Raw genomic sequence first — 18,209 nt, forward strand, 5'->3', positions numbered from 1 at the left:
TTCTACCACTTTTCTCCTTATACTCTTCTTAACTAGATACATTCTTGTGCCAAACATGATTTATGAATTATTTTAAAAAAAAAGTTACTAAACATATATATGTAAATTAAATTATTATTTAACTCATTAATTATATTGAAACTATTAATTAATTTGTTTTAAAAACTGTAAAAGTATTAATATTATGCAAATTACTACTCCTTTCGTTCTCTGATGTTCTTTCCATTTGGAATCTTCCATCTTAAAGAGAGAAATTTGATTAATGTTTTTGAGACATATTTAGAAGATAAAATATATCCATGTGAGATATCGTTAGATTCGTCTTAATATATATACTTTTTATTATGTATTTTTAAAAAAAATTTATTATGCGTATTTAGAGATGTTAAGGTTTAAAATTTACTTTGAAAACTGTGTAAAAAGTAAACGAGAAAAACAAAAAAATGGAGTGAGTATTACACACACACATAGATATATATATATATATATATATATATATATATATATATATATATATATGTATATATATATATATATATATATGTATATATATATATATATATACATATATATATATATATATGTATATATATATACATATATATATATATGTATATATATATACATATATATGTATATATCTATATATATGTATATATATATATATATATATATATATGTATATATATATATATATATATATATATATATATATATATATATATATATATAAATATATATATATATATATATATATATATATATATATATATGTATATATATATATATATGTATATATATATATATATATATATATATATATATATATATATGTATATATATATGTATATATATATATGTATATATATATATGTATATATATATATATATATATATATATATATATATATATATATATATATATATATGTATATATATATATGTATATATATATATGTATATATATATATATATATATATATATATATATATATGTATATATATATATGTATATATATATATATATATATATGTATATATATATATATATATATGTATATATATATATATATATATATATATATATATATATATATATGTATATATATATATATATATATATGTATATATATATATATATGTATATATATATGTATATATATATGTATATATATATATATATATATATATATATATATATATATATATATATATATATATATATATGTATATATATATATATATATATATGTATATATATATATATATATATATATATATATATATATATATATATATATATATGTATATATATATATATATATATATGTATGTATATATATATATATGTATGTATATATATATATATATATATATATATATATATATATATATATATATATATATATATATATATATATATATATGTATATATATATATATATATATATATATATATATATATATATATGTATATATATATATATATATGTATATATATATATGTATATATATATATATATATGTATATATATATATGTATATATATATATATATATATATATATATATATATACATATATATATATATATATACATATATATATATATATACATATATATATATATATATATATATATATATATATATATATATATATATATATATATATATATATATAAAAGGGATATTCTATATGATAGGCAAGAATATTCGCAAAAGGCTAGTAGTAGCAAATCTAAAAAAAAATTCCACAAAATAGCATTAAAAAAAAAATCCACAAAAAATTCCACAAATTACAAAGATATTACTCCCTTATATTCAATTCATTAGTCACATTTAGTTTTTCACACTTGATGAAGTAACATTTTTACTCATAATATTTAAAAAGTTAATAATAATAATCTTTGTATTGAAACGAATCAAATAAGATATCAGATGATATTTTAACTTATACATTAAAAACGTTAAATAAATATTAATTAAAAATAAATGAAATTAATAGGTAGAATAAGATGGATTACATAATATGTAAAAAAATATTTGCCTGATCTAAATCAAAACATGAAATTGGAGAAAATTTTTTACAAAGTCGATATATATTCTAATTGTTTCGTTTATTCTAAGGTAGATTGTGAACAATTTTAAATATTTTAGGTTCTTCGTTTATTGGTAGTTTGGTACATAGTGGTCAAGAAACTAACTCGGTGCCGCCGCCTCCGGCATACGACGGTTTGGCGCTGCAGTGTTAGTAAATTGGTGGAGCACAGTATCGAATGGTACTGATGAAACCCAACAAGTCCTCAGCTTTCACCTTAGCTGAGAAATGCAAGGTTCTTCCCTTCTCTTTGCTATATCCTTATTGTCTCCACTCTCGTATTGTTGTTCTATGTGTTCTTTGAGTTGTTTGTTTGTTTGTTTTTTTTTTTTTTTTTTTTTTTTTTTTTTTTTTTTTCTCTTTAATGTAAGTATTTATGTTTAATCTTCACATTTTCAATCCAATGAACCCTAATTTGCAGAATATTCTGGCATCAAATTGGCAAGGTATTCTCAACACCATTAAAACTGATTCTAAAGGAAGGTAATTTTATAAAGTACTTCGTTTCTTACTTAATTTTCAAAAACCCTTTTTTTTGTTTGGAGTTGTGCGATGATATTTGTGTTGGTGCCATTTGCCGCTGTTTAGCAAACCAGAATTTTATTCTTCAAGAGTGAAGTATCTGCTCAACAAGGGAAAACCATATATCTGGATTCCTGAAAAAGATTTACATAATGTGGTATGTCATCTAAATTTCCTTTTCTTCTCTCGTTTTGTGATTTATTCTCTTTTTTGTTTTATTTTGATTTTTATATGAGGCAATATTTGGATATATTATTGTTGTTTGAAATGACATTATTAACATTACCGAAAAACTCTATTTAGCTTTGTATGTGATCCCCATATGCCTATACTTCTAAATGTATCTTGACTCTAGAGACTTGGGGGAACTCTTTGTGGTATGTATGTAGGTATAGTAGTGTACTAACACATTTACTTAGATACTTTGGGGCTGGGTATGATTGAAGTTTTGAGGTGTTTGCCTGCCTTTATATATTGGATCCAAGAGGTATTTCAATTTGCAACCCAAGTAAGGGCTGATTTCACGCACCAATTTGTAATGTGGAGCTAAACTTTCTAATTCAAAAAATTTTACACTTCCTTTGGAATATTAGGACACGAATCTAATGATACATATGTGACCTTAGGTCCAATTAAGTCAAAATACACTCAAACATCATTTTACTGTGGTAGTTACAGTCTTGTTAGAAGTTCAAAGAACATCAAATATAGGCTGCATTGGTTTTGATGTTGGAAAGTTTTGGTTTTGAGTCCTTAGCTTGACATAAGATGATAAGCATGAGCTCCTTTGTTGTCATGGGAATGTGTAGAGCTATTTTATGTAGAATTTACGGACTATTTGTTCATTATATAAAGTCCAACATGTTTAATATAAATATTTGGGTGAATAAAATTAGCTAAGGGATACAGTGTGGATGGAAAATCAGTATGTTGCTCAACCAATAAGTAGCTAGGGTTGAATAAGAAAAGCTTTTTTTGATTCATAATCTTGTTTAGGCTTTAATTTGGTTGACTTGGCTCATTTTATGGACTTTAATTAATAGTTCTAACTATTAGTTCACATCTCATTAAATACAAAGAGTGATTGAACATTTAAGCTTGATGTGTTTTGGTATGCTAAACTCATGATATAATCGAAATTATAATTTTGAATTTTTGCAACGAAGTTATCCTAGTTCTAAATAGTCTTGAGATGAAGAGACGAATGATCATGAAAAGGCAAGCATGAATTAACAAGTGTTTGGGGTATAAATAAGCATGAGATATCCCTTGAAATGACCCAAAACTCAATAAATCAATTGCCTCTACAATGGCTGGAAACCTTAATGTAGGCATTTTTTTCTTCCTATTTTTGTAGCATTATATTGAATTTGATCTCTTCTGCGAATCTTCTGGGAATTCAACAAGTTGATTGTCTAAAAAATATGTCTCTTGAATACGTGAAAAAACCTTCCATTTGTTTGTCATTCTAGGAAACTTAGTTGACATTGCAAAATATGAGTTACGTTTCCTTATTCACCTAGGCACCCCTACACTTCTTTATTATCGCAATTGGACACGCTAGATCATCCACTTTTCATCTTTAACAAACATTTAAACTCTTTTTGTGTATGTTTAGATACCCTTCTATGTGCAAGTTCATCAAAGTTATTAATCTGAGATACATTGAGTTGCTCAAGTCTCAAGTACCCGTACTATGTCTCCTTGATGTGATCCTTTTCCTCAAGACAATGTTACTCTTCCTTCACACATCTGAGTTGATACTTGAGAATGAGATTGAGGTATCAGTATTTGTGCTCTCACATCGCCAGTCAAGACTTTTTACAATTCTCCATTCTTTTATGTCCAGTCTTTGATATAAATTATTATAAGATTAATTGGATTTTTCCTTATGAATCTTCATCAAATGTTTTGTTGAAGGATTTTACTATTTGCTTTTGTCAATGAATAAGAGGAGAAAACTTGTTAAAATGATTGAAAAAGGATGGAAAGCAAAAAGCTCAAACAATCAAGAAATTTATTGCATCAAAATGCTTGCTTTGAATTCTAGCCAAAGCTACTCATTACCTTGGTTGAGCTAACATAATTATAGTCACAATTCACTGTAATCATGAAATATTAAGATGTTCATTGGTAATTTTTCCTAATGCTCTTTGTGTTTGCTTATATTTTGTTGTTAGAACATTTTCTTTTTATGAAATTGTATTTACCCATACTAACATATTTACTGGGCGTATCAAAAGTGAATTACTCTGATTGATGAGAAAGGAGATTGTAATAATCATTGTTTGTTTGTGCATGCATTCAAGAGAGAAACATTAAATGTGTTTGATTTCTTACTCTTTTTTGATTTCTCTTTTTAGTTTTCATCTATTAAATTTACTTTACATAGCTACCTTTAAATCTGAAATATCAAAATGTGTCTTCTGGTGTTTTAATCATGTTCAACCTGTATTTTAGTTCCATTCTCCTTTTGTTTTGCTGCTTTTTTCAAGTTTATATAATAGTTGATAGTTGATACTTGATAGTAACTTTCACTTGAGCTAAACCATAAACATGTCCTTTCTCTTGGTGTAGAATACTATCATTGATGATCGTGCGTCCTTTGCTGTTCCCACGCCTTACCCTGGGCCACTTGCTAATTTACTTAGATCAATGAACAAGGTTAGAGTTAAACAATATTCTGTATGTTGATGTCTTGGATCAGTTTGATAAATATTGTCCGAGTCTTTATGATCATTTTACGTTCTTTTTTGTGTTACAGCTTCCAGAGCGAGTTGCTATGACCGGTGAAATTGTTCATGTTGCAGATAAGAAGGTAAATTCTTTTGAATGATATGAGTGATCACTTTTGCAATGATATTGGACATCAACTTGATTTTGTTCTTATTGAACTAACTTTGTGGTTTTTGCTTTTATGTGATTGATATTGTGCTACTTTTGATTAATCATTCGAACTTGAGTTTCATTGTGATTGTCTTTCCTAATATTTCACCTTAAGGCTTGAGGATTTGCTCTCTGCTTTTTCTAAATGTTATATCTGCTTTCAAACTGTTGGTGTGCTTTGGTTCTTTAGAAAAATAACAGAGTTAACCTAGGATGAACTGGACCTACCTTGAAAGGCTCCATGAGTCTTTTTTTTGTGATTTGCATTATATTCAGTTGGTCTGCATTAGGTTTTCTTTGGGAAGCTAACTGAGTTATTCCTAACTTCAACATCACTTACATTGGAAGGCTCCAAGAGTAATTTTTTTTAGTGAATTAGTGTTTAAACTGAAAGCTGAAAACTATATTAACCACAAACAAGAATCAACCGCTTATGAGAGAGACAACTCAACTGCCTTCTTCTGATCTTACTTCACACATCTTATTCCCATAATAGTACAAAAAATGGTTTCAGTCATAGTCGCTAAACTACTTTCGTGGTTCGCGGATGATTTTGCGATTGTCTCGGCCTATATATCATTGAGCTATAAACCTTTAGAATACGGTCATGATACGGTGATGTGGGCAATATTTTGCTGCATAATCATGTTTATTTTCTTCCTTATACTTGTTTTTGTGTTGGGGGGAAGGGGGGAGGTTGGGGGTGAGAGGAAAGGGGTCTGTGAGTTATGTGCGATAAATAGTTATTTTGGTGGATTTTTTAATAGTATGGTGGAATGCATAGCATATTTCTAGCTAAGATACTCTGTTCAATAGCTCTGTTAATGTTGGAACATCACCCCCATATCCTTGTTGGGACTATAAATACATAATTGTGGCCTATGGATCATCAATTATGTTAGTCTGCTTTGAAATTGGTTGACATAGGTAGTATGTGAGTACGCGACTACATGTTGGAGAATGTTTTCTCTATCTTCTATGACAATGGTGGTGAAGGTTTCTTCTGTCGTTTGACCACCCTTGACCTCTATTGTCGTGCCACTTGTGCTTCATGTAGACATATAACTTTCTTGTGGCGTGTCCAGACTTATAATGTGCTCCTCTTTTCTTGTCTGTAGTGAGGTCATGATGTTATTTTCTGTTGGCTTCATCCTATAACCCTAAAATGGAATAATAGAGCTTAGAGGCCCTTTTATGTTTTTGAGTGAGGGTAAAATGACTAAAATCCCAAATTTAGAATAGTCCATTTGATACGTTTTGTAACGTTAAGTAGTATCTATATTTTTATTTTAAGAGATTCTTTTTAACCCAAATGTTTAATTGTTCGCAATTCATTTAAGTTATGGAACTTAGTTAAGAAACATTTTAGATATAATTTAGCCTATATGTTATGTATATTTGAATTAAAATTTTGAATTTTACACAAAACTTCTGTGCATTTGACCGATTCTTATTCTTAACAATAAACAAACTTCATTTAAGTTTGTATTTTTTTTATTTTTAGTCTGATCCAATGGATGATCTCTACCGCGTGTTTATTGTCAATTTAGTCTGCCAAGGTTCTCTGAATGGATTGAATTGCATTCTAGCTTGCTGCTGCTGGAAACCAAGGTTTCCTTTTGGCGCTTCTAAGGTTCTCTAAATGGATTGGATTGGATTTTAGGTTGTAAAATACCAAGGATCCCACAAACTGTTGCCACTGGTACTGAGGCATCGAGTAAGGAAGTTGGCAAAAGGGGTAAGGAGATTGGTATTGCTCTATGCTGCTGTGAGAATTGAGAAGGGAGAGGTTTAATTGGATTGACAACTAATGAAATTTTAGTGTGAAGGGAAAACCTAGAGAGAGAGAAGTGGGGGAGGGGGTGGTAGAGTGTCTTTCTTTCTTTTTTTTTTTTTTTTTTAGAATTTTGGTAGGGAACCTATAAAAAGATAGTATGGATTTCTGGTTTAAAAGATGTGTTATTTGAAGAAGAGATTTTCTAGTTTGTATAAAAGATATAAAAAGCCTGCTGCCAAACGAGAAATGATGAAGAAATGATCATTTTCCTTTGTTCAAAATACATTGAGATTTTGTTCCTTAGCTTTCCATTACCTTGGGATTTATTTTTTGATTCTCATTTATCAAAGGGAGATGTAGATCAATTTTGGTTGGTAATGTGAAAATTTGCTTTGTATGGTAAAGCTCTATCCTTGATCCTTCTTTGAAAAACTTTCTGCATGGATTATGAAGAAAAAGGTGTAATGCAGCTATTCTTCTTCAAAAGCAAACGAGTAGTCTGGAAACTGACTTGTCCAGAAAAGAAAGCTACACTTATAACACTAGATTACTGGATTGTTATACTAGTGATGCTTGTATTCAGTTTACATTGCTGGTATTATGAAGATGGTCAGCAACAGCAGAAATACTTCTTTGATAAATTGAAAGTACTAATGGAAAGATAGTTTTCCAGACTTGTGAATGGTCTGATGTCTCCCAAGTGAGCTGAAAAGTTCAGTTAAAAACTTTCACAGTACTCAGTTGCCTTTTTCTTTATATTCTCCCCTTATACATTTTTTTCTTATCAATTCCCTTCCTTTTTCCTACATCTGACTGCTAATATCTTCTTCTATGAGCTTTTCTTGTAACTGATTAACATAACTGATGCATATATTTTGCCAGCTAGAAGCTTTGAGTTAATTTAGAGGAATTAGGCTTAGACAAGGTAGTTATTCAAAACGAAATCAGGGTTTCAAATAGTTATTATACAGGTGTAGTGGTTGATACTGTCTTCAAAAACCATGAGAATTTGATGGGATTCAAAAAAAACTGATAAACCAGAGAGATGGAACAGAAACTGAATAAATAGATAAACTGATACAGGTCACCTAGGCAACTATCCAGAAACTCGCCACTCCAAGCAATTTCAATTAATCAAGTACAGACCTTAATTAGTTGATGCAAGATTTGAGAATCGAATTTGCACAATTGAAGGCACCTTAAGCACTCGAAACAAACACACAGATAAATATATGCAAATTAATTAGAATTGTAAGCAGCCCAAACTAACTTTACTTTGAAATGTTAAAGCAAAAGTGAAAGGCAGCAATTGAGCAGATTCTTCCCAGCAAACAAGAGCAAGGCTGATTGGTTAATTGCTTTTGAAATGCCCATGACAACTTTTCCTTGCTGGGATAGAAAGCGTATTTGTTAATCTGGAGGTGCTTCCTGGATGGTCTATTCCCTTACCTTGCTAGCTGATTCTCATTGGATCATGTTGCTCGACTGCCGACATGTAAGGAGACTCCATTTAGGCAAACAAAAAGATAAATCACTCGTCTCAATTTTCATTATTAATAAAATAGAATTCAAACAAATGCAATAATATTTAAGCTTGACTTTAGACTTAGTTAAAAATGTCATAAAGTTTTTCCAACAAATTATTTCTGTTTCAATTTTCTCTTGATCAGTTAGGCCTTGGAACGCCTTTCTTCCGATGAATTTTCCTAGGCTTAATTGACTGAAAATTAGTGAACCGAACCTAGAAGTAAGCATAGGCAGGTATTCTGAAGCCTGCTGCGTTGTCTGTGCCTTGAGTTATCAGATTGGGGTGAGGATATTCCAACATAAGTTACTTTTTCTAGGTTATCTCTTTGAATAACACCTATAGGTGGTGCACTGGAATGTGTTAGGTTATGGGTATCTTGTCATGAATGGCTTTGGAAGGATATTGTAGGAATTACCTAATAAATAATTATTAATAATTTGCTAGTTGGAAGAATAAGAATTAGAGAGAAATAGTATTAATATAAGGGGAAGGTAAGAGAAAGGGAGTCATTTGTTTGTAATAGATTTTGGATGAGCTCAAAAATATTTACGATATGCTTGTGATACAATGATGTGAGTGGTTCTTGCACTTTATTTTCACCGCAAAAATGTCCTTAAAGATTGCCTCTAAGTGCTTTCTATAAAAGGGTGCATATTGGTATCATTTCAACTAATTGTTCGAAACTAGGGCACACGACACTGCTTGTCTTCGCCGACAAAGACGCATTAAAGATTGCCTCAAGTGCATGCCCTAAAAGAGGTCGTATTGATACTCATTTTTACTGTTTTTGTTTTCTTGAAAACTGTTGTCTTTGATGTAAAATACCTTTATTATATATTTAGATAAGAATTTTGGAGGGGAAGGAAAAGAAGGGAAGGGGAAGGGAAGGAAGTGAAAGGAAGTGGAGAATGATAAGAAAAGTTTTCCTTGTTTGTTTAAGAGGGAAAGGTAAGGAGAGGAAGAGAAAACTCATTTTCCATCCAAATCTTTCCACTCATGGAGAGATTTTTTCATTAATAAAATTAAGGGAATTATTTCCTAGAATTCCCTTCTTTCAAAATCCCTTCCCTCCAGATTTGTTATCCAAACAATGGAAATTTCATCTCTTCAAATCCGTTCCTTTCATTTCCTTCCAAATCCTTCTACACAAACAAAGTGTTAATGATAGCCTTAAGATGTCTGCAACTGGTGTATTGGTAGTCTGGTACTTATAACTTTTGTGGCCATCTTCTTGAAATTCCTGTGAGCCTATGTGTTAATTTTCTTGAAAATACATCTCTTTTAAGACGTTGAAGGTCACCTCGAAGTGCATTTTTCAAAAGTGGGTGTACTATTACTTATTTTCATTGAGGGGCACATGGGGTCGTCCGTTTTTCCCGAAAAACCTCTTGCTCAATGTTGGAATACCCGTTAGAGGTTACATCAAAGTGTGCTAAGAGATAACTAGAAGATGATGTATTCACCATGTCAAAATTATAAAAAATTAAATTAAAATTGCCATTTCATCCATTAGTCTGTATTTGAGGTTACAAGTCACCATGGACCAAAATTTGTAGGTCCAGTCCACGTAAAAGATGGACCAATTTGGGATTATTTAAAGGAGGGACCATTTTTGGTGGTAGGCAATATGTTGGACCATTTTTGTGAATTTTCCTTTGCTCTTCGAAGGTTCTCATCTTGTTTTCTTACAGATCGAGTCTGCCACTGAAAAGGTGAGGGAAATGGTATTTTCTGAACAGAAGCAAATAGCTGAGTCAAGTTATGCAGTTTCTGGTATACTGAGCTCTGCAACTTTTGGCAGCACCTCTCGAAGTGAGAACCTTGTGGAACTTCTGGATAATGATGATAAATATGTTGTGTACAAGTTCAATGCCAGGTGAAGTATCTGGCTAGTTATCATTCTCTTAAAATATTCTGGTTATAGTTGTGAATGGATATTACAGCAACTTTCTTTCTTGCACTTTAATTGTCGTTCTTAATCAATTTGTCCTAGAAACACTATTGTACCTTCTACTTAAGTAGATTGTTTATGGGTAACCATTACACACAAATACTACTAAAGGCTGTTCTTGCAGTTGATAGCCAAGGGCCCATATTGTGTCAATCTATTCCTACATGGATTATGAACCTGTAATTCGTACAAACTCAATCCTTTGTTGCCTCTTCTATTCATGATGGTAGTTGATTGCTGCGCGAAAGTAGAAAGTTGGCACCTGAGATGTTTAGTTTAATCCTAAAATCTTTAAACCAGAAGGTCAATTGATGCATTCCACAGATGACCTGGGGCTTTCTGATTCCCCTTGGTGATCAAAACTAGATAGTAATGTCATTGAGTTCGGCCAGCAAACTGCCGGCCATCTGCAGCTGCTAAATCAGAGAAACAGTACCATGTATATTTTCTTCGTTTATTTGTTATTCTTTTTTTTTTTTTTGTGTTTTTATATTTTCTTTAAGGTTCAATTTAAGTGGGTTCACGTTTATGTACTTTCTACTCCCTAAAATATGATTGAAATTAACAAGTGCTTTCTGATCAGAGGGAGTGGCTGCAAGGGTAGTTGGATGCTAGTGTTGTTTGAGAATTGTGAAGTTATTATATGTAATACTTTATCAATCCAACCTTGTTAATCCGAATTTTATTTCATAAAGGCTATAGCCTGCCCTGTTAACAATTTATTTTAAACTGAATGGTAATGCTGGACATATACATCGTGTGCTGATGTTTGCTTTATACTTGAAGTCTTCAAGGATTTTGGGGTTTCAAATTGATGTTTTATGCTTTATACAGTCTTTTATTTCTCTGTAATATGTGCAAGGGAAATTCTGACATTAGTTATTCAAATTATATTTTCATCTGTATCAGCTCTTGCATGTTCGTTGATGGGAATGGCGGCAATTGTGAAGTGTATCTAGAGGAGTTTAGAAAGTCGAAGGCTGATAAATTATGTAAGATTCATTGGACTGTAAACCAACTGGTCATGGTTATTCACGTCACATATTATTGTGATGAGATATTATATGATTTCATTCACTTAAAAAAGGCTTTTCTCTTGTGTAGCACCTTTTGCCGCAAAGCTAGTCGATGGCATCAATCAAAGTGAGATAAGACGTAGAGCGCTAGTAGTTTTAAGTTTTGCCTTCTTAAATGTGGATTCAAAGGTGAGATATATAACTCTTAAACTGTTAGATTTCGGCCGTGATATTATCCCTCTATTTCCAGAATAATTTTCTTTTTTTTCTTTCTGTTGGGGGTGTTACTCTGTCCATCTTTTTTCTATAACTTGTTTTTGTTAAAATAAGAAGCTCAAGGTCATTTTGTTTTAATTGTAAGATTTCATTTGATGATTTTAATGGCATGTTTGATGCGTTGTTTATGAGTAATGCCAGTGGTTTGCTTCTTTCTCTTTTACTTTTCTGTTCCACTGCATCTACTTCCAGTATCCAATGAATCTTTGATACATTAGAGTTCTACTGCATTTACTTTTATGTTCCACTGCAGCTACTTGCAATGGCCTTGCATCTTGAATCACTCTTTGCGCCTTGTGCGCGTTGAGCTCAGGCGCTGCTGAAAACGCCTCGGCTAGTGAGGCAAAGGCCACTACAAGAGGCGTGCACCTTGGGCACCTCCATTTGCTTTGCGCGTTGTGCGCCTAGTGTGCCTCCTTGTTGGGCCTGGCAATTTACTTATGCTTGTTTATTTGAAAAAGAAATAGAACTCACAACTTAAATTTACTTGAATATTTGAGAAACCGTTGCTTCTTTAAGGAAAAAAAAACGCAGGTGAAGAAGAAGATGATCACTTTGGTTATTCTTCATATCCTCATTATAATAATTATGTGCTAAAGTGGTGTTTACCGCAAGGATAATGAATATTTTCAAGCTTGTTGATACTAAATATGAATGTCATGTTGTTTTAAGATTGTATGTTTTAAATTGATTTTTAAGCTTTTTAACGAAAAAGTGTTCCCGCCTACAAATAGCTCGCTCTTTCACAATCCGCTTTGCGCCTAGGCTCTAAGGACCTTTTGCCCCTCGGTGCAGCTCACGCTTTGTTCTAAGGCATCACTTGAGGTATATGATCAGGGATAAAGGTCCGTCGCTTGAAACTGCTTCAATTGAGACCATCAAATACATTGTGGATTCGACTTCTGTAGGAAGCTTTCGTTGATATGCTACTGAACCAATTACTGCAGTAATCTGAAATGGCCAATAGAACTTATTTGCTAGCTTCTTTGCCATGTCTGAACTGATTGTTGTTTACAAGGCTGTAACTTAAGCTACACCCACTCACCAACTTGTAAAACACTTACAAACCCATGCTCATGCTCATCTGATAACTCTTTATTCTTTACTGATTCTTGTACAAATAAAATACCTTCATCCAGCTGTATCCTTTCTCTCCTTTGAAGGCGTCCTTGCAATGTTTCATTAGCACTATCTTTGCATAAGAATTTAGAAGGGAGAGGAAGGGACGAGGGAGGAAAGGGAAAGGAAGGGGAAGAAATACTAGGGGAAGTATCTCTTATTTGTTTAGGAAGGAAGGGAAAGGAGAGGAAGATAAATATAAATTTCCTTCCAAATCTTCCACCTTTGTAGAGCTCTGATTTTAACAAAATTAAAGGACTTAATCCCTTCAAATCCCTTCCCTCCAATATTGGTATCCGAACAAAGGAAATTATATCCCTCCTAATCCATTCCCTTCCTTTCCCTCAAATTTTTTCAATTTAAACAAAGTCTAAATGATTCCTTCAAGCAAATGGGGAAGATCTAAAAGTACTGGCTTATCATAAACAAACTCACAAGGAGTGAAGATGGAAAATGTAATACTAAGACTAAGCCAAGGAAAACCAATTGTTTTACCCCCTAGGATTTTCTTCACACATACATCTTAAATAGTCTTCCACAAATATTAACCACCTCAATTTGCCCATCATTTTCTGGGAGATATGCTGACAACAGTAGAAATTCTGTTCCTTGTAAAGAGAAGAGACCTTGCCCAAAATTCCTCAAAGTTACGGGATCTTCATCACTTAATATGCTTCTAGGGCCATCCATGAAACTTAAAGATCTTGTCAAAATAGAATTGAGCTACCTGAAAAGCAGTCAACAGTTGGCACTGCCATGAAATGACCATATTTGCTAAACCTTTCAACCACCACATAAATCACATCTTTTCCTTGGCCGACCAGTGATGCAGTTTATAGAAACATTTTTCCAAACCTGTTGAGCAATAGGAAGCGACTACAGTAATGGATGAAATGTCGCATCATATATGGATGCTCGACAAATCATACATCTTATAACTGTCCTGAGCGTCCAGTAGATGAATCCTTTGGCTCTTTTCAAAGTACTTTCTCTTTGAGAGTGCCCACCTTCTGGACCATTATGCAACCACCCAATGATTTCATCAGTCAATTCTTCATTAGGGCCCACAACAATTCTGGAATTTCTTTAACTGTGCCCCTTGTATCTTGAAACTTAGGAAGTATCTGTCATGTATCGACATAGCCAGAGATGATTTAGATCAATAACTGGGCAGATCAATTAGCAGTGTAGAGACTTGTGGTAATATAGCCTAATTTGTATGAAGTTATGAAGACTGTAGAAGTGTAGATGAATGTAAATCTGATAATGTCTATTGAGTAATTGTAACAGATCAGCCAAGATGGTAATCAAAACAACCTTTATTAATGAGTACAAGAACAATAATATGGGACGTTTGAGTCTCCCAAACACTCCCAAGTATGGGACATTCGAGTCTCCCAAACTCTCCTAAGTGTTTCCTAGGGAATAAAAGAATAAAAGAATAAAAGAATAATAGAGTTGTATTTTAAGTTATGTTAGTTAGTCTTTTATAGCCTTTATTCTTGTTTGTATCTTCCCCTCCCATCTCTTATAAATAGAGGGGAGTATGGAATGTTTTGGGGGAGGAAATATCTAGAGAGAGAAGTGGAAACACTTAGGAGTATCTGGGAGACTCGAACATCCCATACTTAGGAGTGTTTGGGAGACTCGAACGTCCCATATTATTGTTCTTGTACTCATTAATAAAGGTTGTTTTGATTACCATCTTGGCTGATCTGTTACATAAATGCTAGAGTTCTGTCCTGATTTTTCATTTCTTTTTCTCCTCCTTTAGAATGCCCCAGGATATCCTCAAATGATACTTAATATTTGTTTTTGTATTAATATTGAAGTTTAATATCATTGGTAGATTGTCTTTTACCTTTGCCCAAAGAATATCTCCTCAGTTGTTCCTTAACCAAAGGCCTTCCATGAATTATTGAAGAATCCAGTTTTGAGTTCATAGAATGCCATAATATATGTTCCGATTGTGATATCTTAGTTCAAAATCTGTTCAGCAGTGCAAATTACAATGCCACATTTTTCTTTGTGTAGGATGCCTACGTTCTGTCAGTTGATCGAAAAGGCTTGAATATGTTAGCAAGAGTTGTTAGAAGTGGCGAATACCAGTGGAAGGAATTGAGGTTGACATTCGATGAAGATGCAGAGAATGTTGAATCATTTTGCAGCAAACTTGTTCAAATGGAAGAGGCAGCCCTTGATAAACTGAAGAGTTGCAGTGGTTTAGGATAGATTTTGATAGCTAAAATCCTTTCAAGTTTTTTTTTTTTTTTTTTTGAAAATTGGTGAATTATATTAAAACTACACTGTGACAGTGGAAACTAAGATCTCCGGCATAAAAAAACAGGCCACTCAAAGAAAAGACATTGGAGTGGACTATGTATACATATGTTCCAAAAACAACACCAAATTGTGAATCTTACACCTACTCGGTTATATGCACATCAACTAACCACTACAATCAACATATTATCCAAACACTCCTGAATCTTGTATTCTGAAATTTCTGAAAATGCAAACCACATCAGGCCAATTGATCTGGTTTCTGTCCCATTTTATGATAGGGAGCTAAAATCCTTTCAAGTTGTTTCAACAGTTGCCTTTTATTGTTGGTCTCTTTTGTATATGGTAATGGATAGACTTTCAGGGAAAGATTGAATAAAATAACTTTTCAAAATAAACAATTCTCAAAATAAGCTTCGGAAAATTTCAATTTTCAAAATGAGCATCTTTATGTTCGAGCTTAAGGTTAGGGTTATTCGTTGTTACCAACAGTAAAAAGAGAAAAAATTTACTTTATTCGCTGTTAGTAACAACGAATTCAGAGAGATAATGTCATAACGTTTAAAGGACAAAAAATAACAATTAGTTTGTTTGTTGTTATCAACAACGAACAAATATTGTTATTTAATATTCTTTGTTCCTTAGACGTTATGACATTGACCCTCTTTGTTCGCTAACAGCAAACAAAAGTAATTTTTTTTTGTTCGTTATTAGTAACACCGAACAAAATCTACTTAGACTTTGACTAGAAAACGTTTATTTTAGAAATTAAATTTTCGAAGCTTATTTTGAGAGTTTTTTTTAAATAAAAAAGCTTATTTTAGGGTTTACTTCGAGTTTTAGACGGTCTTGTTTTTGTTTATACTTTTAAATTACTTTTACGTTTAACCTTGCTGTATGCTACATTATTAAAGCAATTGAAACACAAAGTTGGTAACTTTCTAATTAATTTTGATCAAGAAAGAGGCTACAGCCTACAAGTGAAGACAATCATGGGCCTATTCGGCACAAGGTAGTTATGAGGGTAAATACTTGTGTAAATAATGATTAATTATGGATAACTGTAGCTATCACATATTTAAGTATTTAATTAGGTATATAAATCACTAATAAAACTTAATTTTAGCTGCTTTAGACATAATGAAATTCACCCTAAATTTGATATGGTTTGGATTCAAGTCGAATAAAATCGAATTCATCAATGATCAAGTTTTTAAATAGTCGATCATAAAATCTAGTTATTCGTCATTATATAAAGTGCAAATCAAGTCACACATACGATTTCAATAACGCTAATTCTTTATAGAGTTGTTTGAGAGACGCATTTTTGGGGCCGACCTGATATTTTATTTAATAAAATTAATTAAACTAAAATAAAAATCAGCAAAAACCGAGATATACGACTCTATTTTTTAAAATAATCACATTAAAATAATTTAAATTTATATAAAATAAATTGGTTCAAACAATTTAAAAAAAAAGAAGTACGACAAAATAATAAGTTATCATCTTTTGGTTTCACCAATCACAATAATATGGTTAATCATTTTACAAAAGAAATGTGAATGCTAGTAGGCCAAGACTAATCCTTATACATCGCCTACTTCAACAAATAGAAGAGAATAACGGGCTATATTTTATGGATCACAGCAAATAGAAGGAAGACAACAAAGTATTATATCATTGTATAAGAAGAGAATATAACCCGTTGTTAGATAAAATAATCCAACACGGTAACTTGTGCACATGCAATAACTTATGGGCTACATTTTCTTCGTAAATTTTGTACATTAAATGAAAGATAAATTTACAATTTTATAACAATCAAAGAAATAATTGTTATGAAACTTTATAACCAAAAGAACAATAAAATTTACTTTCAACTTATAACACTTGTATACTTTATTATTAAATAAAAATCTCAACCAAAAACAATCATCGTCGGATAAGTATTAAGTTATAAAGAGTCAAAAGTCCTTATATTTAATACCATATATATAAATAATATACCAATAATACCAACTTTTAATTAATCATAAATAATAACACTAACTTATGGGAGTTTTTTCTAGAATAAAACTTAAGTTTATTAACTATTTTACCAATTTTTTTTGTTATATAATCTACTGTAGTTTGATTTTTAACATGTTAGGTATATTCTAGGGAAACATCTTTCTAAGTTGGTAACATTTATGGTTAATCAAAAGTTAGTATTATTGGAGAGAAATAAATAAAAAATTGTATTATTCTTGGTAATTTTTCCTTTTTTTTTCAAGTAGATATTTCTTTGGTTTTGCATTAGTATGTGTAGAAGGTGTATAATAGATAAAAGTAAGTACTTTATGATGTGTATAGTAGGTGTTGTCATATGTGAAATAGGAGCTTTTAGTATGTAACATAGATGTTTTTGATATTTGAAGTAGGTGTTATAGTAGTTGTGCTATAGTATTATAGTAAGAGTTTTTAGTTTCTTCATGTTGCAAGATAATAATTAGACATTTTATCTACTCGTAGTAGGTGCTTTATAGTAAGATAAATTACCCAGAATAATCCAATCTTTTACTCATTTTCCTATAATAATTTCAACTTTTGATTAAACATAAATAATCCCATCTATAAGGGTGTTTGCTAAGAATGCACTAATTAAAATTTATTTTTTGATTTTAACTTTTAATTTTTAATATTGTTAATTTTTTTTGTAGCAGTTAACCTGTAAAAATCGATCACCATTTGGGCAATAATGTTTTTGGAT

The 18,209-nt window shown here is 31.1% G+C and overlaps 1 protein-coding gene across 1 annotated transcript; it reads left to right on the plus strand.

The window, feature by feature from the left end:
* The first annotated feature begins 2,080 nt into the window (after positions 1 to 2,080).
* On the plus strand, positions 2,081 to 15,639 carry LOC130802704 (uncharacterized). Its single transcript, XM_057666740.1, has 9 exons — positions 2,081 to 2,334; positions 2,521 to 2,582; positions 2,688 to 2,778; positions 5,199 to 5,285; positions 5,386 to 5,439; positions 10,504 to 10,688; positions 11,673 to 11,755; positions 11,868 to 11,968; positions 15,209 to 15,639. The coding sequence occupies exons 1-9, from the start codon at positions 2,278 to 2,280 to the stop codon at positions 15,404 to 15,406; spliced, it is 918 nt and encodes a 305-aa protein (XP_057522723.1). The 5' UTR covers positions 2,081 to 2,277; the 3' UTR covers positions 15,407 to 15,639.
* Positions 15,640 to 18,209: the final 2,570 nt, after the last annotated feature.

Source organism: Amaranthus tricolor, chromosome 16, assembly GCF_026212465.1.
Source record: "Amaranthus tricolor cultivar Red isolate AtriRed21 chromosome 16, ASM2621246v1, whole genome shotgun sequence".
In the NCBI taxonomy this organism is placed as follows: Eukaryota; Viridiplantae; Streptophyta; class Magnoliopsida; order Caryophyllales; family Amaranthaceae; genus Amaranthus; species Amaranthus tricolor.

Bases quoted from the DNA above. Each gene is read 5' to 3' on its own strand.
- LOC130802704 (XM_057666740.1), top strand. From the start codon at position 2,278: ATGGTACTGATGAAACCCAACAAGTCCTCAGCTTTCACCTTAGCTGAG. The intron at 2,335-2,520 runs GTTCTTCCCTTC...CCTAATTTGCAG, and splicing joins CCTTAGCTGAGAAATGCAAG to AATATTCTGGCATCAAATTG. The intron at 10,689-11,672 runs GTGAAGTATCTG...CATCTGTATCAG, and splicing joins GTGTACAAGTTCAATGCCAG to CTCTTGCATGTTCGTTGATG.